Source organism: Staurois parvus, unplaced genomic scaffold (assembly GCF_062004578.1).
Source record: "Staurois parvus isolate SC_StPar_1 unplaced genomic scaffold, SC_StPar_1.0 ptg002350l, whole genome shotgun sequence".
Taxonomy (NCBI): domain Eukaryota; kingdom Metazoa; phylum Chordata; class Amphibia; order Anura; family Ranidae; genus Staurois; species Staurois parvus.
The window spans coordinates 56,115-83,849 of record NW_028320146.1 but is presented as its reverse complement, the minus strand read 5'-3'; the positions used below and the strand labels follow the sequence as shown (position 1 = coordinate 83,849).

General features: G+C 50.2%; 1 protein-coding gene across 1 annotated transcript in view; it reads left to right on the top strand.

The window, feature by feature from the left end:
* The window catches only part of LOC149431210 (zinc finger protein 711-like), a 47,315-nt gene extending 19,820 nt beyond the window's left edge, over positions 1-27,495 (top strand). The window contains exons 6-8 of the mRNA XM_089665785.1: positions 5,225-5,272; positions 14,814-14,954; positions 25,916-27,495. Of these exons, the coding sequence (XP_089521911.1) occupies positions 5,225-5,272; positions 14,814-14,954; positions 25,916-27,093 (1,367 nt within the window). The 3' untranslated portion in view covers positions 27,094-27,495. The remainder of the gene's footprint in view (positions 1-5,224; positions 5,273-14,813; positions 14,955-25,915) is intronic.
* The last annotated feature ends 240 nt before the right edge of the window (positions 27,496-27,735 follow it).

Sequence of the window (27,735 nt, the reverse complement as noted above, 5' to 3'; positions counted from 1 at the left end):
AACAGTGCGAAAATCAGCCAATGCCATCGCCCCGCTAACAGTGCGAAAATCAGCCGATGCCATCGCCCCGATAACAGTGCGAAAATCAGCCGATGCCATCGCCCCGCTAACAGTGCAAAAATCAGCCGATGCCATCGCCCCGCTAACAGTGCGAAAATCAGCCGATGCCATCGCCCCGCTAACAGTGCGAAAATCAGCCGATGCCATCGCCCCGCTAACAGTGCGAAAATCAGCCGATGCCATCGCCCCGCTAACAGTGCGAAAATCGTCCGATGCCATCGCCCCGCTAACGGTGCGAAAATCAGCCGATGCCATCGCCCCACTAACGGTGCGAAAATCAGCCGATGCCATCGCCCCGCTAACAGTGCGAAAATCGTCCGATGCCATCGCCCCGCTAACAGTGCGAAAATCAGCCGATGCCATCGCCCCGCTAACAGTGCGAATATCAGCCGATGCCATCGCCCCACTAACAGTGCGAAAATCGGCCATCGCCCCACTAACAGTGCGAAAATCGGCCGATGCCATCGCCCCACTAACAGTGCGAAAATCAGCCGATGCCATCGCCCCACTAACGGTGCGAAAATCGTCCGATGCCATCGCCCCACTAACGGTGCGAAAATCAGCCGATGCCATCGCCCCACTAACAGTGCGAAAATCAGCCGATGCCATCGCCCCACTAACGGTGCGAAAATCGTCCGATGCCATCGCCCCACTAACGGTGCGAAAATCGTCCGATGCCATCGCCCCCGCTAACAGTGCGAAAATCAGCCGATGCCATCGCCCCACTAACAGTGCGAAAATCAGCCGATGCCATCGCCCCGCTAACAGTGCGAAAATCAGCCGATGCCATCGCCCCGCTAACGGTGCGAAAAATCGTCCGATGCCATCGCCCCGCTAACGGTGCGAAAATCAGCCGATGCCATCGCCCCACTAACAGTGCGAAAATCAGCCGATGCCATCGCCCCGCTAACAGTGCGAAAATCAGCCGATGCCATCGCCCCGCAAACAGTGCGAAAATCGTCCGATGCCATCGCCCCGCTAACAGTGCGAAAATCAGCCGATGCCATCGCCCCACTAACGGTGCGAAAATCAGCCGATGCCATCGCCCCCGCTAACAGTGCGAAAATCAGCCGATGCCATCGCCCCACTAACAGTGCGAAAATCAGCCGATGCCATCGCCCCGCTAACAGTGCGAAAATCAGCCGATGCCATCGCCCCGCTAACGGTGCGAAAATCGTCCGATGCCATCGCCCCGCTAACGGTGCGAAAATCAGCCGATGCCATCGCCCCACTAACAGTGCGAAAATCAGCCGATGCCATCGCCCCGCTAACGGTGCGAAAATCGTCCGATGCCATCGCCCCGCTAACAGTGCGAAAATCAGCCGATGCCATCGCCCCGCAAACAGTGCGAAAATCGTCCGATGCCATCGCCCCGCTAACAGTGCGAAAATCAGCCGATGCCATCGCCCCGCTAACAGTGCAAAAATCAGCCGATGCCATCGCCCCGCTAACAGTGCGAAAATCAGCCAATGCCATCGCCCCACTAACAGTGCGAAAATCAGCCAATGCCATCGCCCCACTAACAGTGCAAAAATCGTCCGATGCCATCGCCCCGCTAACAGTGCAAAAATCGTCTGATGCCATCGCCCCGCTAACAGTGCGAAAATCAGCCGATGCCATCGCCCCACTAACAGTGCGAAAATCAGCCGATGCCATCGCCCCGCTAACAGTGCGAAAATCAGCCGATGCCATCGCCCCGCTAACAGTGCGAAAATCAGCCGATGCCATCGCCCCGCTAACAGTGCGAAAATCAGCCGATGCCATCGCCCCACTAACGGTGCGAAAATCGTCCGATGCCATCGCTCCACTAACAGTGCAACAATCGCCCGATGCCATCGCCCCGCTAACAGTGCGAAAATCAGCCGATGCCATCGCCCCGCTAACAGTGCGAAAATCAGCCGATGCCATCGCCCCGCTAACAGTGCGAAAATCGTCCGATGCCATCGCCCCGCTAACAGTGCGAAAATCAGCCGATGCCATCGCCCCACTAACAGTGCGAAAATCGGCCATCGCCCTACTAACAGTGCGAAAATCGGCCGATGCCATCGCCCCACTAACAGTGCGAAAATCAGCCAATGCCATCGCCCCACTAACAGTGCAAAAATCGCCCGATGCCATCGCCCCGCTAACGGTGCGAAAATCAGCCGATGCCATCGCCCCGCTAACGGTGCGAAAATCAGCCGATGCCATCGCCCCGCTAACAGTGCGAAAATCGGCCATCGCCCCACTAACAGTGCGAAAATCGGCCGATGCCATCGCCCCACTAACAGTGCGAAAATCAGCCGATGCCATCGCCCCACTAACGGTGCGAAAATCAGCCGATGCCATCGCCCCACTAACAGTGCGAAAATCAGCCGATGCCATCGCCCCACTAACGGTGCGAAAATCAGCCGATGCCATCGCCCCACTAACAGTGCGAAAATCAGCCGATGCCATCGCCCCACTAACAGTGCGAAAATCAGCCGATGCCATCGCCCCGCTAACAGTGCGAAAATCAGCCGATGCCATCGCCCCGCTAACAGTGCGAAAATCAGCCGATGCCATCGCCCCGCTAACAGTGCGAAAATCAGCCGATGCCATCGCCCCGCTAACAGTGCGAAAATCGTCCGATGCCATCGCCCCGCTAACAGTGCGAAAATCGTCCGATGCCATCGCCCCGCTAACAGTGCGAAAATCGTCCGATGCCATCGCCCCGCTAACAGTGCGAAAATCGTCCGATGCCATCGCCCCGCTAACAGTGCGAAAATCAGCCGATGCCATCGCCCCGCTAACAGTGCGAAAATCAGCCGATGCCATCGCCCCGCTAACAGTGCGAAAATCGTCCGATGCCATCGCCCCACTAACAGTGCGAAAATCGTCCGATGCCATCGCCCCGCTAACAGTGCGAAAATCGCCCGATGCCATCGCCCCGCTAACAGTGCGAAAATCGCCCGATGCCATCGCCCCGCTAACAGTGCGAAAATCGCCCGATGCCATCGCCCCACTAACAGTGCGAAAATCAGCCAATGCCATCGCCCCACTAACAGTGCAAAAATCGCCCGATGCCATCGCCCCGCTAACGGTGCGAAAATCAGCCGATGCCATCGCCCCGCTAACAGTGCGAAAATCGGCCATCGCCCCACTAACAGTGCGAAAATCAGCCGATGCCATCGCCCCGCTAACAGTGCGAAAATCGGCCATCGCCCCACTAACGGTGCGAAAATCGTCCGATGCCATCGCCCCGCTAACAGTGCGAAAATCGTCCGATGCCATCACCCCGCTAACAGTGCGAAAATCAGCCGATGCCATCGCCCCACTAACAGTGCGAAATCGTCCGATGCCATCCCCCCACTAACGGTGCGAAAATCAGCCGATGCCATCGCCCCACTAACAGTGCGAAAATCGTCCGATGCCATCGCCCCACTAACGGTGCGAAAATCGTCCGATGCCATCGCCCCACTAACGGTGCGAAAATCGTCCGATGCCATCGCCCCACTAACAGTGCGAAAATCGTCCGATGCCATCGCCCCACTAACAGTGCGAAAATCAGCCGATGCCATCGCCCCGCTAACAGTGCGAAAATCAGCCGATGCCATCGCCCCGCTAACAGTGCGAAAATCAGCCGATGCCATCGCCCCGCTAACAGTGCGAAAATCAGCCGATGCCATCGCCCCGCTAACAGTGCGAAAATCAGCCGATGCCATCGCCCCGCTAACAGTGCGAAAATCAGCCGATGCCATCGCCCCACTAACAGTGCGAAAATCTGCCGATGCCATCGCCCCGCTAACAGTGCGAAAATCAGCCGATGCCATCGCCCCGCTAACAGTGCGAAAATCGGCCATCGCCCCACTAACAGTGCGAAAATCGGCCGATGCCATCGCCCCACTAACAGTGCGAAAATCAGCCGATGCCATCGCCCCACTAACGGTGCGAAAATCGTCCGATGCCATCGCCCCACTAACAGTGCGAAAATCAGCCGATGCCATCGCCCCGCTAACAGTGCGAAAATCAGCCGATGCCATCGCCCCACTAACGGTGCGAAAATCAGCCGATGCCATCGCCCCACTAACGGTGCGAAAATCAGCCGATGCCATCGCCCCACTAACAGTGCGAAAATCGTCCGATGCCATCGCCCCCGCTAACAGTGCGAAAATCAGCCGATGCCATCGCCCCACTAACAGTGCGAAAATCGTCCGATGCCATCGCCCCACTAACAGTGCGAAGATCGTCCGATGCCATCGCCCCACTAACAGTGCGAAAATCAGCCGATGCCATCGCCCCACTAACGGTGCGAAAATCGTCCGATGCCATCGCCCCACTAACAGTGCGAAAATCGTCCGATGCCATCGCCCCACTAACGGTGCGAAAATCGTCCGATGCCATCGCCCCACTAACAGTGCGAAAATCAGCCGATGCCATCGCCCCACTAACGGTGCGAAAATCGTCCGATGCCATCGCCCCACTAACGGTGCGGAAATCGTCTGATGCCATCGCCCCGCAAACAGTGCGAAAATCAGCCAATGCCATCGCCCCACTAACGGTGCGAAAATCAGCCGATGCCATCCCCCCCGCTAACAGTGCGAAAATCAGCCAATGCTATCGCCCCACTAACGGTGTGAAAATCAGCCGATGCCATCGCCCCACTAACGGTGCGAAAATCAGCCGATGCCATCGCCCCACTAACAGTGCGAAAATCAGCCGATGCCATCGCCCCACTAACGGTGCGAAAATCAGCCGATGCCATCGCCCCGCTAACAGTGCGAAAATCAGCCGATGCCATCGCCCCACTAACAGTGCGAAAATCGTCCGATGCCATCGCCCCGCTAACAGTGCGAAAATCGTCCGATGCCATCGCCCCACTAACAGTGCGAAAATCGGCCGATAAACGAACCGTCTCTGGCCTGCAGAGGACAATCAAGGTCAGTCGATCGTTGTGTTCCGCTGACTGTAGAACATTTGTGGACCGGACTGCAGTTGGGAGGCTGCCATTGCCCAGTCCCCGATGTTGGAGCCGGTGTTGGGGCGGGCACTGCCGTGTTCTTCCCCAGAACTAGAACTTCTTCTGGGCCCCACAAATGAGTAGGAGTCCCAGTAAATGACAACCAATAGGATGAGTGCCTGCCGTCACATGTCCGGCATCGGCCTCTCAGATGCTGATTGTGTTCTCTCCATTTTTCTGTTGTAGGAGAAGAGAGAGAGCTGCCCAGGAAGTACGGCGAATGGCAGGAGAGTGGTAAGTCCTCTGTACTCCCAACTCTGACACGCGTCCTGAATGCAGCAAACGTCATCGGGGGGTGCAGCCTGCTGCAGTGGGGGGTGCACCCCAAAGTCCAATTGTGTGTGTGTGTATATGTATAGATAGATAGATACACATACAGGTGAAACTGGAAAAATGAGAATCTGGTGCATTCATTCATTCATTCATTTATTACAGTGCAGCAACTTAAAAGGTGAAACTAATATACAGTCAGGTCCATAAATATTGGGACATGGACACAATTCTAACATTTTTGGCTCTATACACCACAATGGATTTGAAATGAAAGGAACAAGATGTGCTTTAACTGCAGACTGTCAGCTTTAATCTGAGGGTATTTACATCCAAATCAGGTGAACGGTGTAGGAATGACAACAGTTTGCATATGTGCCTCCCACTTGTTAATGGACCAAAAGTAATGGGACAGAATAATAATCATAAATCAAACTTTCACTTTTTAATACTTGGTTGCAAATCCTTTGCAGTCAATGACAGCCTGAAGTGTGGAACGCATAGACATCAGCAGACGCTGGGTGTCATCCCTGGTGATGCTCTGCCAGGCCTTTACTGCAACTGTCTTCAGTTCCTGCTTGTTCTTGGGGCATTTTCCCTTCAGTTTTGTCTTCAGCAAGTGAAATGCTCCATCGGATTCAGGTCAGGTGATTGGCCATTGCAGAACATTCCACTTCTTTGGTGTCTTTTGCAGTCTGCTTTGGGTCATTGTCCATCTGCACTGTGAAGCGTCCAATGAGTTGTGAAGCATTTGGCTGAATATGAGCCGATAATATTCCCGAAACACTTCACAATTCATCCGGCTGCTTCTGTCAGCAGTCACATCATCAATAAATACAAGAGAAGCAGTTCCATTGGCAGCCATACATGCCCACGCCATGACACTACCACCACCATGATCACTGATGAGGTGGTATGCTGAGGACCATGAGCAGTTCCTTCTCCATACTCTTCTCTTCCCATCACTCTGGTACAAGTTGATGTCGGTCTCATCTCTCCATAGGATGTTGTTCCAGAACTGTGAAGGCTTTTTTACATGTCGTTTGGCAAACTCTAATCTGGCCTTCCTGTGTTTGAGGCTCACCAATGGTTTCCATCTTGTGGTGAACCCTCTGTATTCACTCTGGTGAAGTCTTCTCTTGATTGGTGACTTTGACACACATACACCTACCTCCTGGAGAGTGTTCTTGATCCGGCCAACTGTTGTGAAGGGTGTTTTCTTCACCAGGGAAAGAATTCTTCGCTCATCCACCACAGTTGTTTTCCGTGGTCTTCCGGGTCTTTTGGTGTTGCTGAGCTCACCGGTGCGTTCCTTCTTTTTAAGAATGTTCCAAACAGTTGTTTTGGCCACGCCTAATGTTTTTGCTATCTCTCTGATGGGTTTGTTTTGTTTTTTCAGCCTAATGATGGCTTCACTGATAGTGACAGCTCTTTGGATCTCATCTTGAGAGTTGACAGCAACAGATTCCAAATGCAAATAGCACACTTGAAATGAACTCTGGACCTTTTATCTGATCATTGTAATTGGGATAATGAGGGAATAACACACACCTGGCCATGGAACAGCTGAGAAGCCAATTGTCCCATTACTTTTGGTCCCTTAACAAGTGGGAGGCACATATGCAAACTGTTGTAATTCCTACACCGTTCACCTGATTTGGATGTAAATACCCTCAAATTAAAGAGGACAGTCTGCAGTTAAAGCACATCTTGTTCGTTTCATTTCAAATCCATTGTGGTGTATAGAGCCAAAAATGTTAGAATTGTGTAGATGTCCCAATATTTATGGACCTGACTGTATGAGACTCATTCCATGCAAAGCAAGATAGTTCCAGCCGTGATTTGTCATCATTGTGATGATTATGGCTTACAGCTCATGAAAACCCCAAATCCACAATCTCAGAAAATGAGAATATTCCATGCAATCAATAAAACACGGATTGTACATAGAACAATATCGCACCTCTGAAAAGTAGAAGCTGCATATGTACTCAGTACTTGGTTGGGGCCCCTTTTGCAGCAATTACTGCCTCAATGCGGCGTGGCATGGAAGCTATCAGCCTGTGGCACTGCTGAGGTGTTATGGAAGACCAGGATGCTTCAATAGCGGCCTTCAGCTCTTCTGCATTGTTCGGTCTCATGTCTCTCATCTTTCTCTTGGCAATGCCCCATAGATTCTCTATGGGGTTCAGGTCAGGTGAGTTTGCTGGCCAATCAAGCACAGTAATCCCACGGTCATTGAACCCGGTTTTGGTGCTTTTGGCAGTGTGGGCGGAGCCAAGTCCTGCTGGAAAATGAAGTCAGCGTCCCCATAAAGCTCGTCTGCGGAAGGAAACATGAAGTGCTCCAAAATCTCCTGGTAGACGGCTGCGGTGACCCTGGACTTAATGAAGCACAGAGGACCAACACCAGCAGATGACATGGCTCCCCAAATCAACACAGACTGGAAACTTCACACTGGACTTCAAGCATCTTGCAGTGTGTGCCTCTCCATTCTTCCTCCATACTCTGGGTCCTTGGGCCTCTCCATTCTTCCTCCATACTCTAGGTCCTTGGGCCTCTCCATTCTTCCTCCATACTCGGGGTCCTTGGGCCTCTCCATTCTTCCTCCATACTCGGGGTCCTTGGGCCTCTCCATTCTTCCTCCATACTCGGGGTCGTTGGGCCTCTCCATTCTTCCTCCATACTCTAGGTCCTTGGGCCTCTCCATTCTTCCTCCATACTCGGGGTCCTCTGGCCTCTCCATTCTTCCTCTATACTCGGGGCCCTTGGGCCTCTCCATTCTTCCTCCATACTCGGGGTCCTTGGGCCTCTCCATTCTCCCTCCATACTCGGGGCCCTTGGGCCTCTCCATTCTTCCTCCATACTCGGGGTCCTTGGGCCTCTCCATTCTTCCTCCATACTCGGGGTCCTTGGGCCTCTCCATTCTTCCTCCATACTCGGGGTCCTTGGGCCTCTCCATTCTTCCTCCATACTCTGGGTCCTTGGGCCTCTCCATTCTTCCTCCATACTCGGGGCCCTTGGGCCTCTCCATTCTTCCTCCATACTCTGGGTCCTTGGGCCTCTCCATTCTCCCTCCATACTCGGGGCCCTTGGGCCTCTCCATTCTTCCTCCATACTCGGGGTCCTTGGGCCTCTCCATTCTTCCTCCGTACTCGGGGTCCTTGGGCCTCTCCATTCTTCCTCCGTACTCGGGGTCCTTGGGCCTCTCCATTCTTCCTCCATACTCGGGGTCCTTGGGCCTCTCCATTCTTCCTCCATACTCGGGGTCCTTGGGCCTCTCCATTCTTCCTCCATACTCGGGGTCCTTGGGCCTCTCCATTCTTCCTCCATACTCTGGGTCCTTGGGCCTCTCCATTCTTCCTCCATACTCGGGGCCCTTGGGCCTCTCCATTCTTCCTCCATACTCGGGGTCCTTGGGCCTCTCCATTCTCCCTCCATACTCGGGGCCCTTGGGCCTCTCCATTCTTCCTCCATACTCGGGGTCCTTGGGCCTCTCCATTCTTCCTCCGTACTCGGGGTCCTTGGGCCTCTCCATTCTTCCTCCATACTCGGGGTCCTTGGGCCTCTCCATTCTTCCTCCATACTCGGGGTCCTTGGGCCTCTCCATTCTTCCTCCATACTCGGGGTCCTTGGGCCTCTCCATTCTTCCTCCATACTCGGGGTCCTTGGTTTCTAAATAAGATGCAAAAGTTGCTCTCATCAGAAAAGAGGACTTTGGACCACTGAGCACAGGCCAGGTCTGTTTTTCTTTAGCCCAGGTAAGACGCTTCTGACGTTGTTTGTTGTTCAGGAACGGCTTGACAAGAGGAATACGACATTTGAAGCCCATGTCCAGGATCCGTCTGTGTGTGGAGGCTCTTGATGCACTGACTCCAGCCTCAGTCCACTCCTTGTGAAAGTCCCCAACACTTTTGAATGGCCTTTTCCTGACAATCCTCTCCAGGCTGCGGTCATCCCTGCTGCTTGTGCACCTTTTTCTTCCACACTTTTCCCTTCCACATAACTTTCTATTAATGTGCTTTGATACAGCACTTTGGGAACATCCAACTTCTTCTGCAATTACCTTTTGAGGCTTTCCCTCCTTATGGAGGGTGTCAGTGATGGTGTCAGGTCAGCAGTCTTTCCCATGATTGGGATTCCTACTGAACCAGACTGAGAGACCATTGAAAGGCTCAGGAACCCTTTGCAGGTGTTATGGCTGAATGAGCTGATTAGAGTGGGACACTTTGAGCCGAGATTATTCCACCTTTTCACAATATTCTCATTTTCTGAGATTGTGGATTTGGGGTTTTCATGAGCTGTAAGCCATAATCATCACAATGATGACAAATCACGGCTGGAACTATCTTGCTTTGCATGGAATGAGTCTCATATATTAGTTTCAGCTTTTAAGTTTCTGCACTGAAATAAATGAACTTTTGCACCAGATTCTCATTTTTTGAGTTTCACCTGTATATGTGTATATATGTGTTATATGTATGTGTGTGTGTAATATATATATATATATATATATATATATATATATATATATATATATTCTTCTGTCAGTTATGGCTGCAATCTTTCTTGGTCTACCTGACCTTGGCTTGGTATCAAGAGATCCCCGAACTTTCCACTTCTTAATAAGTGATCGAACAGTACTGATTGGCATTTTCAAGGATTTATATGTCCTTTTCCATCTTCATAAAGTTCCATTGCCTTGTTACGCAGGACTTTTGACAGTTCTTTTCTAATTCCCATGGCTCAGTATCTAGCCTAGTCAGTGCTTCCACGTGAGAGCTAACAAATTCATCGACTTTTTATACACTGATACTAATTGTAATTTAAAAAGCCACATATGTGGGACATTAACCTCTAATTGGCATTTTAACCCGTGTGTGTCCCCTTGTGTGTCTGTACCAAGGCCCAACATTCCAGGGGCGGAGAATTCTGATCCAGGGGGCGGAGACTTCTGATCCGGGCCATTTGGGTGATTTCTGTTATCATTATGATTTAAAAAGGAGCCAACTATGTGATAATAAATGGCTTCATATGATCATCATCCTTCAATAAAAGAGCATTTTCTGGCAGATCCGTCAAATTTTCAATATCAATGCCAAAATTTCACAATTTCTGCCGGGGTATGCAAACTTTTCAGCACAACTGTACATACATACACAGCTCAAAAAAATTAAAGTCAGACTTTGTAATCCGAGTCGCATCAAGTCCATGACACTCCTGGGATATGGATCTGGTCAGGTAAGTGGCAGAGGGGGTTGTTCATCAGTTTCAGCTTTTTTGGTGTTCATGAAATTACCAACAGATGCACTAGATGGGCAACAATGAGACAACCCCCAAAACAGGAATGGTTTTACAGGTGGAGGCCTCTGACATGTTTTTCCCTACTCATCTTTTCTGTTTTTCACTTGCTTGCATTTGGCTCGGGTCAGTGTCACTACTGGTAGTATGAGGCCATACTTGGACCCTACAGAGGTTACACAGGCAATCCAACTCCTCCAGGATGGCACATCAATACCTGCCATTGCCAGAAGGTTTGCTGTGTCTCCCAGCACAGTCTCAAGAGCATGGAGGAGATTCCAGGAGACAAGAGCATGGAGGAGATTCCAGTAGACAGGCAGTTCCTATAGGAGAGCTGGACAGGGCCATAGAAGGTCCTTAACCCATCAGCAGGACCGGTATCTGCTCCTTTGTGCAAGGAGGAACAGGATGAGCCCTGCCAGAGCCCTACAAAATGACCTCCAGCAGGTCACTGGTGTGAATGTCTCTGACCAAACAATCAGAAACAGACTTCATGAGGGTGGGATGAGGGCACAACGTCCTCTAGTGGGCCCCGTGCTCACTGCCCAGCACCATAGAGTTGGATTGGCATTTGCCATTGAACCCCAGAATTGGCAGGTCCACCACTGGCCCCCTGTGCTTTTCACAGATGAGAGCAGGTTCCCCCTGAGCACATGTGACAGACGTGAAAGGGTCTGGAGAAGCCATGGAGAATGTTCTGCTGCCTGTAACATGGTTCAGCATGACTGTTATGGTGGTGGGTCATTGATGGTCTGGGGAGGCAAATCCATGGAGGGACACACAGACCTCTACAGGACAGACAATGGCACCCTGACTGCCATTGGGTATCGGGATGAAATCCTTGGACCCATTGTCAGGTGGTGACTGGTGCATTGTGTCCTGGGTTCCTCATGGTGCAGTGGGTCCTGGGTTCCTCCTGGTGCAGTGGGTCCTGGGTTCCTCCTGGTGCAGGGGGTCCTGGGTTCCTCCTGGTGCAGGGGGTCCTGGGTTCCTCCTGGTGCAGGGGGTCCTGGGTTCCTCCTGGTGCAGGGGGTCCTGGGTTCCTCCTGGTGCAGGGGGTCCTGGGTTCCTCCCGGTGCAGGGGGTCCTGGGTTCCTCCTGGTGCAGGGGATCCTGGGTTCTTCCTGGTGCGGTGGGTCCTGGGTTCCTCCTGGTGCGGTGGGTCCTGGGTTCCTCCTGGTGCGGTGGGTCCTGGGTTCCTCCTGGTGCGGTGGGTCCTGGGTTCCTCCTGGTGCGGTGGGTCCTGGGTTCCTCCTGGTGCGGTGGGTCCTGGGTTCCTCCTGGTGCGGTGGGTCCTGGGTTCCTCCTGATGCAGACTATGCCCGGCCTCATGTGGGGAGAGTATGCAGGCAGTTCCTGGAGGATGAAGGAATTGATACCATTGAATGGCCCCCACGCTCCCCTGACCTAAATCCAATAGAACACCACTGGGATGTCATGTTTCGGTCCATCCGACGCCGCCAGGTTGCACCTCAGACTGTCCAGGAGCTCAGTGATGCCCTGGTCCAGATCTGGGAGGAAACCCCCAGGACACCATTTGTGGTCTCATTAGGACCCTCCCCCAACGTTGTCAGGCATACATACAAGCACGTGGGGGCCACACAGACTACTGAGGACCATTCTGAGTTGCTGTAATGAATGGACTCGCCTGCTGCATCATTTCTTCACTTTGATTTTCGGGGTGTCTTTGAATTCAGTCCTCTGTAGGTCGATCATTTCCATTTTCATCAAACGATGGGGCGTCCTTACGTTCCTCACCCATCCCCCGTCCATGTCAGTATAGAGATCCAGCAGGAGATTCCTCCCCATTGAGATCTGATTGGTTTTCAAAGTCTTCCTTTCATTTCTTTGAGCCGTGTATTCACCCCCTAGAAGTGTCCATATTTTTTTTGTAATAAAACATCAAATTGTGTATTTAATTTTTATTTTTATTCTTTTTTTTTTGTTCATGTTGAGGCATAAACCGATCTCTGCCGAGGGATGCAAATGTGTATGTAAAGCTAAAATGTAAAATCTTGGGACTCCATACATGTTAATAGGAAGAGGAAGAGGACGCCTTTAAATCAGAAGGGACTGGCAGGATCACCAGGCGTTTACAGAGAGCGTCTGTGCAGAAAAAAGAAACAATGGGGGGAAAATTAACAAAACTGGAGCACACAGAGTCCAGTGCAGCTCTGCATGGGAGCCAATCAGCTGACAGGTTTTATTCTCAAAGCTTCATTAACCACCTCCCGTCTGGCCCATGTACTGTATATAAACGGCCCGACGGTGGCAGTGTAGGGGTGGATATATAAACAGCCTCCATGCCCACTGCTTGTGCACGCTCCCAGGGAGCGCGCAGCACCACGATCCGGTGCCCGCTGTGTCCTCCATACATAGTGGAACACCGATCGTCTGACGGGACCTCACACAGAGGCCAATCGGTGATCACATGCAGAGTAGTAAGCAAGATGTCACCACTGACATCATTGTGATCATTCACAGATTTCACAAGTAATAAGCAGAGATCACATGGTACAGGGCCATTCACAACAGCCTTGTACCATGTGACAAGTTGTGACCAGTCACAGCTCACACAGTAGTTCTCAATGGCTGCAGGAATGTAGCCAGAGAGAAGGAGAAATGATTCCTCTTACAGCCTTTATGGGTGTAAAAGCAATCAGTGTAAAAAAAAAAAAAAAAAAAAAAATCATCACCCCCCAAAAGTAGTACAGTGTCACTATGGTGACACTGTACTGCTAGGGTGACAGTATGTAAAAAAAAACACATAAATAATAATATAAAAAAATAAAAATGTTTACAAATTATAATTTTCGGTTATAAACTAATTTGGGTTATTTTATTTTTACTTAAAAGATAGCGGAATAAATTTTGGCTGAGATTTATAAAGAGAGATTATTTATTTGCAAAATTGTATAAGAAAAACACTTTTTTTCAAAATTTTTGGACTTTTTCATTTATATAGCAAAAAAATAAGACTCCCAGCGGTGAATAAATACCACCAAAATAAAGCTTTATCTGTCTCAAAAAAATGCTAAAAAATTCATATGGGTTCAGTGTTGCATGACCGCGCAATTGTCATTCAAAGTGTGATAGCGCTGAAAGCTGAAAACTGGCCTGGGCAGGAAAGGGGGGGGGGGAAAGCGTCCGGACTGGAAGGGGGTGAAAGCGTCCGGACTGGAAGGGGGTGAAAGCGTCCGGACTGGAAGGGGGGGAAAGCGTCCGGACTGGAAGGGGGGGAAAGCGTCCGGACTGGAAGGGGGTGAAAGCGTCCGGACTGGAAGGGGGTGAAAGTGTCCGGACTGGAAGGGGGTGAAAGTGTCTGGACTGGAAGGGGGTGAAAGTGTCTGGACTGGAAGGGGGTGAAAGCGTCCGGACTGGAAGGGGGTGAAAGCGTCCGGACTGGAAGGGGGTGAAAGCGTCCGGACTGGAAGGGGGGGAAAGCGTCCGGACTGGAAGGGGGGAAAGCGTCCGGACTGGAAGGGGGTGAAAGTGTTGGGACTGGAAGGGGGGGCAAGTGTCCGAACTGGAAGGGGGGGAAACCGTCCGGACTGGAAGGGGGTGGGAAGCGTCCGGACTGGAAGGGGGGGGGGAAGCGTCCGGACTGGAAGGGGGTGAAAGCGTCCGGACTGGAAGGGAGGGAAAGCGTCCGGACTGGAAGGGGGGGAAAGTGTCCGGACTGGAAGGGGGGGAAACCGTCCGGACTGGAAGGGGGGGAAAGCGTCCGGACTGGAAGGGGGGGGAAGTGTCTAGACTGGAAGTGGTTAAACAAGCTGAAGCTAGAAGCTGATTGGCTCCCATGCAGAGCTGTCCCGGATTCTGTGTGCTCCATTTTTAGTAAATCTCCCCCATCGTTTCTCTTTTCTGTATAGAAGCTCTCTGTGCTCCGCCGCGTTGTAACGACATTGAATGTAATGTGGGGTCTTTATAGCCGGCTTGTTTGTTCGCAGATTTCATGTACGTTTTGAATTCAAATAAAATGTAAAATGTGATTCAAAGAACAAAAACCTTCCAAGATGGTTGATGTGTAAACTGTAACAGTGATTTCTGTGTCTGTGCGGTCTGTGGTTTTTCCTCACGTGGGACAGACACACTGTTAGGTGCTGTTGCGGGTCTATGGACTATGCACAGACCGACATTGGAGAGATCTGGTTGCTGTTGTTGTGCTCTCCACCTTTGATTGTCTGGTACTGTCTCCTATCAGCAAATGTGGAGTCTCGCCTCGAAACAAAGAACGGAACAGCGACCCAGTACCTGCAGATCTGCGACAGTATGGCCACCGGCAGAGCCCTGAAACAGAAAGCCAAGAAGAGGAGGCGAGGGGATGCCAGGCAATGGCAGACGGGTAACACACCCCAATCTTGTCTCATTTTATGTGGTGTTTGGGGGGGGGGGGAGGAATTTATGTGGTCTATGGGGGGTTGGTAAATCTTCATGTGGTCTTTGGGGGGCCGTGAATGTTTATATGGTCTCTTGGGATTGGTAAATCTTCATGTGGTCTCTTGGGGGGGGGGGGGCAAATGTTTATGTGGTCCCTGGGGGGTTGGTAATAGTTTATGTGGTCTCCGGGGGTTTGTAAATTTTCATGTGGTCTCGGGGGGGGGGGGGGGGGATATTTATGGGGTCTCTGGGGGGTTGGTAAATACTCATGTGGGCTCTGGGGGGGGATGTTTGTGGTCTCTGGGGGTTTGTAAATCTTCATGTGGTCGAGGGGGGGGGGGTTTGTGGTCTCTGGGAGGTTGGTAAATCCTCATGTGGGCTTTGGAGGGGTTGGGGAATATTTTATGTGGTCTTTGGGGGGTCGTGAATGTTTATATGGTCTTTGGGGGTTGGTAATAGTTTGTGATCTCTTGGGGTTGGTAAATCTTCATGTGGTTTCTGGGAGGGGGGAGGAATGTTTATGTGGTCATTGGGGGGGTTGGTAAATCTTCATGTGATCTCTGAAGGGGTGGGGAATGTTTATGATAGATTTGTGTGTCATCAAAATAGAGATGGTACTGGAAGCCATGGGAGTTTATCAAGTGACCAAGGGATGAGGTGTAGATGGAGAAGGGGTCCAAGGGCAGAACCTTGAGGGACCCCTACAGAAAGAGGGAGTGGAGAGGAGGAGACAGAGTTATAGGTAACACTGAAGGAGCAAGGTGAGGAGTAGAAAGATAGATTTGTGTGTAATCAGCATAGAGATGGTACTTAAAGCCATGAGAGTTTATCAAGTGACCAAGGGAGGAGGTGTAGATGGAGAAGAGAAGGGGATGTGTTTGGAGTAGTGGCCATTGGTTGGGATGAGTACAGAGTAGTGGCCATTGGTTTGGATGAGTATGGAGTAGTGGCCATTGGTATGGATGAGTATGGAGTAGTGGCCATTGGTTAGGATGAGTATGGAGTAGTGGTCATTGGTTGGGATGAGTACGGAGTAGTGACCATTGGTTGGGATGAGTACGGAGTAGTGACCATTGGTTGGGATTAGTATGGAGTAGTGACCATTGGTTGGGATTAGTATGGAGTAGTGACCATTGGTTGGGATTAGTATGGAGTAGTGGTGTCTTGGAAATTCGCTTTAACGAATTTCTCCTTACCGTGAGTACTCGCAGTTGGATGCGCAGAAATCCCCCATAAAGCTGTGCGAATCTCGCTTACCACGACTGCAGCCAAACTACACGATTCCTGCCCATCCAAATACTTTGGTCCTGTTGAATTTGTGGGTGATTGGAGCTCCGCTACCCTAGAATGATCACACGACACTCTAAGGCTGGTGTTGCAATCCACATAAGGGCTGATTTTAGGCTCAGCTCTCTGTTTTATTAAGAATACACACATGCCCCCCACATGAATAAAGTCAATCCCTCCCACCGAACAATGCAATGGGGAGTACCTATACAGAGGATATACATTCCAATTGGAGCATAGCCTTTGCTATTATCTATCACTGGTCCTCCCCCATGAACCTTCTGAGGTCAGCAGACTTCCTCCCCTTCCCCCCTATGAGCCATCTGAGGTCATATTTCCTGTCCTACTAGCTTCTATTGGTATGTACATTCTCTGCACAAGCACTCTCTAAAAATATCAGTCTGTACCTGGATGGGCCCGATACGATCTTTATTAAAACACATCCATCCGAGATACAGTTCAGATTAGTAATGGGTTGTAAGATATGCACAAGCCTACACGTGGAGTTCACACCGCTTGCGCATTGCGTTATGAAGCCCACGTGGTACCATGCTGCTGATATGTGGATACAGGCCCACGGTCTACTGACAGCAGCATTCGCATGGAATGCCGTGGTGGTATACACGCCGGTCTATAAGCGCAGATCTGCCATCTCATCCATTACCAAGCCGAGTACTGTAATACATACATTGTACATGCGCATGGCCCAATTGCAGCCTTCAGAGCTTTAATTAAGCCACACGAGAGACATATGAATAACACGAATACATGACACATTTAAAGTTCGACCAACAATACAAAATTTCCATGACATTCCCTCCTGTTTTATCATATTCTCCTCGTGTCCCTTCTTGATCTTCTTCAGCTTGATGGGTGTAGTCTCAAACTTCAAAGAGTTCCTGTAGTTGTCCCTGAGAATAAAGCTCCACGGGGTACCTGAAACAACAAGACCCGACGCAGACTCGACGCAAACAGGCTTGATTGAAGCGATGATCCTCAAGAGCGTTGGAACCTTCACTACAGGAAGGCTCTTGCAAAAACCACAAACAGACTTGTGGTATGAATAAAGCTTGTGATCCCACGGTGGTCTGGGGAGATCCAGCAACAGATTCTCAAATTGCCCCTGCAGACGGGGCCACACAAGGCTGGTCTCGACCCAGACAGTTTTCCAAATCGCAGACACAAACCATGATGAGGCTTGAAGCTTGCTTGAAGGTCTTGGAGAATGTGGTCTTCAGAGAGATAAATTAGAGGGAAGCCAGGACGTAATCTGTAGAGAAGGTGGATGGTTGGTGAGGTCTTCCTCCGATCAGTGGTTGGAGTGGGATCCCCGGAGCGGGCATGGAGATGTGGTCGTCTGCCCGAGCTTGGCTTACACGGTCGATGAGGCAACAGGAACATCTCACCGCGGCATATAAAAGGCAGATGAAAAAGAGAAGCATCAGGATATACACTCCCACTTCCTTCAACCAAGATCCGATGGAGAACAGGAAATCTCCCAATCCTCCCAAACCCTTGAACGGATTCCAACCCTCACTAGCTATAGCTCTAGCTTTTCCCTGTAGTTCACTAACTTTGTCCATATGGGCCTGGACCTTGTCATCGGTGTCTTCTATCCAAGTACAACAATCCTCTCCGATGAACTCACAGAACCCCCCTTTGGCGGCTAAAAGATAATCAAGGGCCATCTTCTCCTGAAGCACTAAAATTCCCATCTGCCGTTGTTCTTGGGCAATTTCTCTGACAGCCTCTACGGTCTCGTTAAACATACTATCCACGATGACAGAAAAATTGTTCAGGCGCTTCATAAGTTCTATTCCCCATCCTGTCCATGAGGGGAACCAAGCCCATGCCTGGTCGCCCTCAGAGAACAGTTCCCTGCGAACTCTCCCTGCCATCCTTACCTTCTTGTGGACCATCAACTCTTCATGGTCCATCACTACATAGGATGCGGGGACTAGCTTTATGAGGGCACACGAACCTTTCGCGTTCTGGGGAAATGTTCTATAGGCTGCCGAACCACACAGAAAATAGTATGGACCTGTCAGAGCAGAACAGGAGGAGTTCCTCGTTCGGCCTCTGGTACTGAGCAACAGTTGCACAGACTGGGGGATTGCTCCCTCAGTCTGCACATCACATCCGTCCTTCCAACACACGTGGTCTGGTCGGTCAGTGTGGTTACTCAGAAGGGAAGTCTGGTTAGTCAGATTGACAGTTATACCTCCCTCACAGGTGGTAGTCCCAACAAACTTGTTACCTGTGCCAAAGCTGATGTTAAAGCACACCTGAGGGCTGCCTAGCTGTCCAGTTACCCATAATGGACTGACGAGGGCCCTACAGGAGCTAGAGCTAATATTGGTGCTGAAACTGATGTTACCTGCTAAAAATGTGTCATTAAGTTCTACCGACAAATGTCTACGTGGGGGCTGACCAGGGGTCCCTTGCTTTTTCATGCCGACGCGGATGTCATATAGGGCATGAACAGCGGCCATTGCGGACATGTGATGACTGGGTGGGGGCTTAGAGCATACCCAACAGTTGGTTTTGTTGGCGGTTCTGGCTAAACGCAGGTGCATTTTAAATAAAAGGTTGGGGTATCTGCCGTCTTTTCCTCCGTTCACACACATGTATGACATACAAACAAAAAGAAAAAGGAAAATGACACCCCTCATTCTCTGGTGTAGCTGAAAAGCTTCTTGCAGTGGCTTGCGTGCACCCAGTTGTCTCGTCCCTCGAGTTTGAGTGAGGTAGGTGTCGTCAGCTGGACTTGGTATGGTCCGGTGAACCGTGGCTCGAGTCCGGTTCTTTGATGTTTCTTTAGGACGACCCAATCACCTGGCTCAATAGAAAGAACACCTGTTATTGTATTTGGATCGGGGAGCGATTCGCGAACCCGATGGTGTATCTTCTGCAGCTCCCGTTGCAGAGATTGCACATAACCTGTAAGCTGTGAATGCAAAGACGACAACTGTTGAGGAAAGTACAACCCTGTTTTGGGAGGTCCCCCAAACAACACCTCGTAGGGTGACAGCCCATGTGGTTGCCGAGGGGCATTCCGGATGGAATAGAGGGCAATGGGGAGACACTCAGGCCAAGGTTTTTTGGTATCGGCCATGATTTTGGAGATCCTGTTTTTAAGGATTCCGTTGAGACGTTCAACCTTACCGCTACTCTCGGGGTGATATGGGGTGTGTCGCCGCTGACTCCAGTTCCACCAAAGAAATGCAGTCGTGTCCTTTGGAAGAGAGATTAGTAGTGGACAAAGAAGACATGTTAGCAGAAGAGGTGTTAGTATTGTTAGTCGTGTTGCAAAATTCAGCACTGTCATTGTTGTCCTCCCCCCCCTTCTCATCTTCCGACACAGGAAGAAGAGAAGCTGGGTTAAGAATAGTGCATCGTTTGATAGTGAGGTTAGTAGGGGTTAGGATGGCTTTCCCCTGAGAGGGGTACCTTGCCTTGGATGTCCTGTTTTCGCAGGACCGTTCTTGCTGCACCGGTGTCAGTGAGGCAAGGGAGGGGATATTTTAATTCCTCTAGAAAAAGATGGATCTGGGCCGACACCGATTTGTCAACTTCCTATGAGAATTCATAGGAGTTACTTACCATGGTGGTCATAGGGGCGGAGGACTCATCAGGAATGAACTGCCACCGACCTTTAGGTAATTGGGGACAGCTCCTCCTTATGTGCCCCGTTTGGTGGCACTGGAAGCACCTGGGTGGGGGCCTATCCTTCCTGTGACCCGGATCCCTTGGTTTTTCGTGTGGGGTCTGGGACATAAGAACTTTGGCCTTGTCTTGTTTTCTTCTATCCATTTCCCTCTCTATTGCCGCAAGAGTGGAAAGGATAGCAGGGATAGACATCTCATTATATTCGGGTCGGGCCAGAACCAGCCTTTCCCGAATTTTAGTATCGATGCCTTCCAAAAATTTGGCCCGCAACAGAATGTGCGTCGCGGTCACCTTTACCCCTTCAGTTGGAGCATCAGGTCCAACTTCCAGATCCGCATCCAGTGCCGTCTGCTTGAGACGGCGCCAGAAGCAGGCGCTTTCCTCATTAGGACCCTGGGTGAGCTTCATCATGTCCGTAGTAGAGGTAGCACCATACATTTCTGGAAGCTTTGCCTTTAGCTGTGTACAGAATTCTTTGCCCCCTGAAGTCATCTCCTCATGAGTGGTTATAGAGCACCCTGCAATCACTGTACTGGCCACTTCCATGCCCACCTTTGCCCGTAGGATCTGTGCACAATCTGACCCGCTCATACCATAGCTGAACTGGTTTTGTCCAAACATTCGAGCAAATCCTCTCGGATTGACTCGATAGTCCGGGAGCTCAGCCAGAATAGTGCGGATCTCTGCCGGGGTGAAGGGGACATGCCAAACTACCCGTTCCCCTAAAGTCCGTTCCCCCCGTGCATTGGGAGGACCTTCAAATTGCTGCACCCTGACTGGATAGGCCTCGGTCCGGGAAGAGTGCAAGGGCTGACCCAGCATCATCGGTGGGCTTAGATTAACCACCTCGCTTACTGCACCTTCAGGTTTGAGGTCCCTCAGATCAGGTTATAGCTGGGGGGCAGGGGTCTGATCAGTGGCTCGTAGCGCTTTGATGCAATCCGCCCTGTTTTTTAACCGGGTGTCTATTCCCCTTGATTCACAGATAGTCTGCAAATCGGTTGTTGAGTAGGCTTCATAGTTGGAAACAGAAGGAGCTGGGGTGAAGCAGGGAGAAGGGAGAGGTAGAGGCAGAGGCTGAGGCATAGAGACAAAAGACACAGAAGGTATGTCAAGAGTGACGTCACTAACAGAAGAGACAGGTGCAGTTATACTTATCTCAGCCACTGTTGGTTGTTGGGGGACCCCAGCAGACCCTGATCCTGCCTGCCTTAGTAGAGTCAGCCCTGAAAGAGCTTCCTCCACCTCTGACACCGGATCCTCCTGTTTTATTCCCTCTGGAGGCCAGGTATACATCACCTGGTTCTTCCGGACAGACACCAGTTTATGTATGCCCTGCTTCCCTAATCGGATTGACCTGTGAAGCCATAGCTGTGCGATCTCTAGTTCTGACGCCTGCATCCGTGGTTCAAATTCAGAGATGAATTTTTCCCACCTCCATGCGTCAAATGTACCTTCCCGGGGAATTTCCCATCTGGTACCCTTCGACCATTTATTCCACCTTTTGAGGGGTTCTGTAGACTTCCCCCCCAAACTCACCTTCATCAGTTGTGCAGCTGTCCTTACCCTGAAGAGGGCTGGTTCCCCCTCTCTCTTCATGGACTGACTACTGCCCATCGTGACTAGTCACTGGTATATATCCCGCGTCCGGGTACCTGTTTACCCCCTGGAGCACTCGGTGGGATCCTACCGAGAGGCCTGATTCCACCACTTTCCCAGCACAGCGTAATTTATGTGATACTTATCGATCACCCGAAGCGCATCAAGTGGCGGTCAGACTGAGAGCACACCTCCCACTCCCACAGCGCAATTTGTGTGATCCTGACCACCCGAAGTGTTTGTGGTGACCAGGACTTCCCTGGACCGCCCACTCGCACAGCGTAATTTATGTGGCTCTCATCACCCACTGTGTTTGGCAGGCCACACCGCACAATGATGAAAGTGGCTTTTCTCTCCCTGCACACAGTAGCTAACACAAGTCAAAACAAAAAGAGGGGTTCTTGGATGTTACTTAGGGGTCACTGGTTGGGCAGAAACCTGCTAACTGACCTTTAGGAAATTTGTGTAAAGAAAAAAACTTTCCTAATACACACAGAAAAAAAAACTCTTTTCAACCTGAAAAACTGTTAAAAAGGACAAAGTGGATCCTTATGAAAAACACGGGACGTTTCACAGTAAAACAATTACACAGAGGTAAACCGAAAAACTGCGCCAAAAGTAACCTTGTTGCTGACGCAAAAATCACTCCTATCAGCACCGCTAAACGATCCACGTTATACACGCAATCTTTACTGCAACCACCTAGAACCGTTTACACAAAAAGTCTGCTGGACGTGAAACACGCGACACAGCAGCTTAAAACAAACCCGCTTTACAATAAGGAACTACTTTTAACAGGAAAAACACAAGAAAAACATAATCACTATACAAGAAATCTATGTGCAAAAACCCAGACTACACCGCGCTCATTAAATGTGGAACACGTGAAGGGAAAACTCGCTTAACACACTTTAAATTGGCTGGCAATACGCAAATTTAAAGCTAAAAGCAAACAAATGAAACTGTAAAAAATTTGGATTAAAAACACAATATGGGTCAAATGCATATAGGAAACTTCATGCACATTGCATAGAGATTACTGCACATATGGTAGCCAACAAAATGGCCACCAACAGGGAAAGCACATGGTCATTAACAAAATGGCCACCAAACAAAAGGAGTCTATGTGGTTTAGTCAAGAAGATGACCCCCCACAGAGGAGCACATGGCAGATACTAGAATGACCCCCCACAGAGGAGCACATGGTAACACTAGAATGGCCCCCCACAGGGAAGCACACGGCAGCCTCTAGCCTCAAAATTGCCTCTTACATAAAACAGACTTTTGAACAGAACATACACTGGACAATTACACAACAATATGAAGTACACATACAACACAATTTGGGCACAATCACAGAACGGACATAAAACACCAACATATCACACTAACATGCACATGTAACAGAAAGGACCCCCTGCTGCATGCTTGCTGGGAGCAGTAGTTCCACAAAACATTGTACACAGATCTTACAACAGTTAACAATTAACCTAAGCCTTTCAGCACTGTAATAATTACCTCACGTGGAGGGGGGTAAAGCAATCACCACAGTACCTACAGCCCACAAATACTTACCTAACACTATGCAACAACTTTTACCCACTAAAACATATACCCGTTTAATTTTTGGTTGGAAGATTTTTAAACTTGACCAAATCCAGCCAACCAAACCCACCCCTCTGCTGCTCTCAGCAGAGACAAACCCTCGTCTTTCACCCACAAATCAAGAGTTTAGGACAAAAAACGAGGTCCTTGTTAAGCGGTATTTCTTGTTAGCTAACAGAGAGCGAAATCAGCCACACGAACACGCAAAAAGCGATCCTCTTAATGGCAGAGAGACCTGAAATGTGCCGGCATACTTTTTGCTAGTTCATGATGGCTCATTCCCCCCTCGTTCTTGGTTAGCTACGCAAGAATACGCGTTAGTATCCACCAGGCTCGCCAAACTGTCTTGGAAATTCGCTTTAACGAATTTCTCCTTACCGTGAGTACTCGCAGTTGGATGCGCAGAAATCCCCCATAAAGCTGTGCGAATCTCGCTTACCACGACTGCAGCCAAACTACACGATTCCTGCCCATCCAAATACTTTGGTCCTGTTGAATTTGTGGGTGATTGGAGCTCCGCTACCCTAGAATGATCACACGACACTCTAAGGCTGGTGTTGCAATCCACATAAGGGCTGATTTTAGGCTCAGCTCTCTGTTTTATTAAGAATACACACATGCCCCCCACATGAATAAAGTCAATCCCTCCCACCGAACAATGCAATGGGGAGTACCTATACAGAGGATATACATTCCAATTGGAGCATAGCCTTTGCTATTATCTATCACTGGTCCTCCCCCATGAACCTTCTGAGGTCAGCAGACTTCCTCCCCTTCCCCCCTATGAGCCATCTGAGGTCATATTTCCTGTCCTACTAGCTTCTATTGGTATGTACATTCTCTGCACAAGCACTCTCTAAAAATATCAGTCTGTACCTGGATGGGCCCGATACGATCTTTATTAAAACACATCCATCCGAGATACAGTTCAGATTAGTAATGGGTTGTAAGATATGCACAAGCCTACACGTGGAGTTCACACCGCTTGCGCATTGCGTTATGAAGCCCACGTGGTACCATGCTGCTGATATGTGGATACAGGCCCACGGTCTACTGACAGCAGCATTCGCATGGAATGCCGTGGTGGTATACACGCCGGTCTATAAGCGCAGATCTGCCATCTCATCCATTACCCAGCCGAGTACTGTAATACATACATTGTACATGCGCATGGCCCAATTGCAGCCTTCAGAGCTTTAATTAAGCCACACGAGAGACATATGAATAACACGAATACATGACACATTTAAAGTTCGACCAACAATACAAAATTTCCATGACAGTGGCCATTGGTTTGGATGAGTACGGAGTAGTGGCCATTAGTTGGGATGAGTACGGAGCAGTGACCATTGGTTGGGATTAGTATGGAGTAGTGGCCATTGGTTGGGATGAGTACGGAGTAGTGACCATTGGTTGGGATGAGTACGGAGTAGTGACCATTGGTTGGGATGAGTACGGAGTAGTGACCATTGGTTGGGATAAGTATGGAGTAGTGGCCATTGGTTGGGAGGAGTACAGAGTAGTGGCCATTGGTTGGGATGAGTACGGAGTAGTGGCCATTGATTGGGATGAGTACGGAGTAGTGGCCATTGGTTGGGATGAGTACGGAGTAGTGACCATTGGTTGGGATGAGTACGGAGTAGTGACCATTGGTTGGGATAAGTATGGAGTAGTGGCCATTGGTTGGGAGGAGTACAGAGTAGTGGCCATTGGTTGGGATGAGTACGGAGTAGTGGCCATTGGTTGGGAGGAGTACAGAGTAGTGGCCATTGGTTGGGATGAGTACGGAGTAGTGGCCATTGGTTGGGATGAGTACGGAGTAGTGGCCATTGGTTGGGAGGAGTACGGAGTAGTGGCCATTGGTTGGGATGAGTACGGAGTAGTGGCCATTGGTTGGGATGAGTACGGAGTAGTGGCCATTGGTTTTAGCAGTTAGTAGATCATTAGTGAGGTTTAGTAGGGCAGTTTCAGGGGAGAGTAGTGAGCGAAAGCCACGCTGTAAAGGGTGAAGAAGGTTGTTGTCGGTGAGGGAGGAGCTCAGGCGATTGCAGGCTAAGTGTTCTAGGAGTTTAGAGGTAAATGGCAGCAGGGAGATGGGTCTTAAGTTGTTCAGGTTGGTGGGGTCCAGGGAGGGCTTGTTAAGTATGGGAGTGATGTGCGCGTACTTTAGAGGGGAGGGGAAGGCACCAGTAGAGAGGGAAAGATTGAAGATGTGCGTGAGGGAGCATAGGATGGAAGAAGAGGGTGACTGTAGTAGTTGTGAGTGGACAGGATCCAGGGGGCAGGTGGTGAGTTGGGCTTCTGAGAAAACCTTAGTGACCTCTTCGGTAGTAGCGAGGTCAGAAGAGGAAAGTGTTGGTGGAGGTTTAGTACAAGGTATGCTAAGTGGGATGGATGTCTGTGCAGTGGAAATGCCCCTATGAATTGCGTCCATCTTGCCTGACCACATTGTCTACGCTTCTCAGCTTTACCCGATGACTGTCTACGCTCCTCAATGCTGCTTTTTTCTTTGCACTTCTTCTTGATGAATTGATGCTGGTTTGAAGCCAAAAGGTAGTCACACCAAATATTGATTGGATTTAGATTTTTTTCCTCTAGTCTCTCACTTTTCCTTTTGTAAATTGATAAAAAAAATAAAATATATATTTTTGAAAGCCTTTCTTCAAACCTGCCGATAACTTTTGCACAGTACTGTGTGTTTATAAACTTGTTGATACTTATTTTACTTCTTTAGTAACACTTTAATGTTCTCTTCATTTCACGCAGCCGTCATCATCGGCCCCGATGGCCAGCCTCTGACCGTGTACCCGTGTCACATCTGTGGTAAGAAGTTTAAGTCGCGGGGGTTCCTGAAGAGGCACATGAAGAATCACCCCGACCACCTCATCAAGAAGAAGTACCAGTGTACGGACTGCGATTTCACCACCAACAAGAAGGTCAGTTTTCACAACCACCTGGAGAGCCACAAGCTGACCAGCAAAACGGAAAAGCCTCACGAGTTCACGGAGTACACGCGGCGCTACCGCGAGGCCAGTCCGCTCAGCTCCAACAAGCTCATCCTGAGGGACACAGAGCCCAGACTGCACAAGTGCAAATACTGCGACTACGAGACGGCCGAGCAGGGGCTCCTCAACCGCCATCTGCTGGCCGTACACAGCAAGAACTTTCCACATGTGTGCGTCGAATGCGGAAAGGGCTTTAGACACCCCTCCGAGCTGAAGAAGCACCTCAGGACCCACACGGGAGAAAAGCCGTACGCGTGCCATTTCTGTGAGTTCCGTTGCGCCGACCAGTCGAACCTAAAGACGCATATTAAAAGCCGCCACGGCTCGGACTTGCCGTTCAAGTGCGAGCAGTGCCCCCAGGCGTTCAACGACGAGAAGGACCTTCTGCGCCACACCGAGCTCTTTCAGGGCCACAAAACCCACCAGTGCCCCCACTGCGACCACAAGAGCACCAACTCCAGCGACCTGAAACGCCACGTCATTTCCGTCCACACCAAGGATTTCCCCCACAAGTGCGACGTGTGCGACAAAGGCTTCCACCGCCCCTCCGAACTCAAGAAACACAGCGAGACGCACCAAGGCAAGAAGGTCCACCACTGCCGCCACTGCGACTTCAAAACCCCCGACCCGTTCATCCTGAGCGGCCACATCCTGTCTGTCCACACGAAAGACTTGCCCTTCAAGTGCAAAAAATGCAAACGTGGCTTCCGGCTGCAACCGGAGCTCAAAAAGCACATGAAGACGCACAGCGGCAAAAAGGTCTACCAGTGCCAGTACTGCGAGTACAGCACGACGGACGCGTCCGGCTTCAAACGCCACGTCATCTCCATACACACCAAGGACTACCCGCACCGCTGCGAGTTTTGCAAAAAGGGATTCCGACGGCCGTCTGAAAAAAATCAGCATATAATGCGCCATCACAAGGAGGTCCTTTTGTAATTGTGTTTTTTGTGTGGGTGGGGGGGGAAAAATCGAGGAGAGCGCTGCTCTGACGCACTTCATGCATGATAGAAAATGTAGCACTTTTTGTATGAAGGATTGGAGGGTACGTGTAAAGCCCCCCCCCCTTAGGTGTGGCCGTCGCACCTTTGCCAAACGCCGCAGAGGGCAGAACAGGGCAACATAGAGGACCGCGACATACGGCACTCAGAGACGCATCAGAGGAAACCGTAGCCTCTTTTCTTTGATGTCTTTGGGGTCCATTTTATGTCGATGATGATGGCCATGTATCTCGATGATGATGATGGCCATGTATCTCGAGGATGATGATGATGATGGCCATGTATCTCGATGATGATGATGATGGTCATGTATCTCGATGATGATGATGATGGCCATGTATCTCGATGATGATGATGGCCATGTATCTCGATGATGATGATGATGGTCATGTATCTCGATGATGATGATGGTCATGTATCTTGATGATGATGATGATGGCCATGTATCTCGATGATGATGATGATGGCCATGCATGTCCATGATGATGGCCATGCATGTCCATGATGATGGCCATGCATGTCCATGATGATGGCCATGCATGTCCATGATGATGATGATGGCCATGCATGTCCATGATGA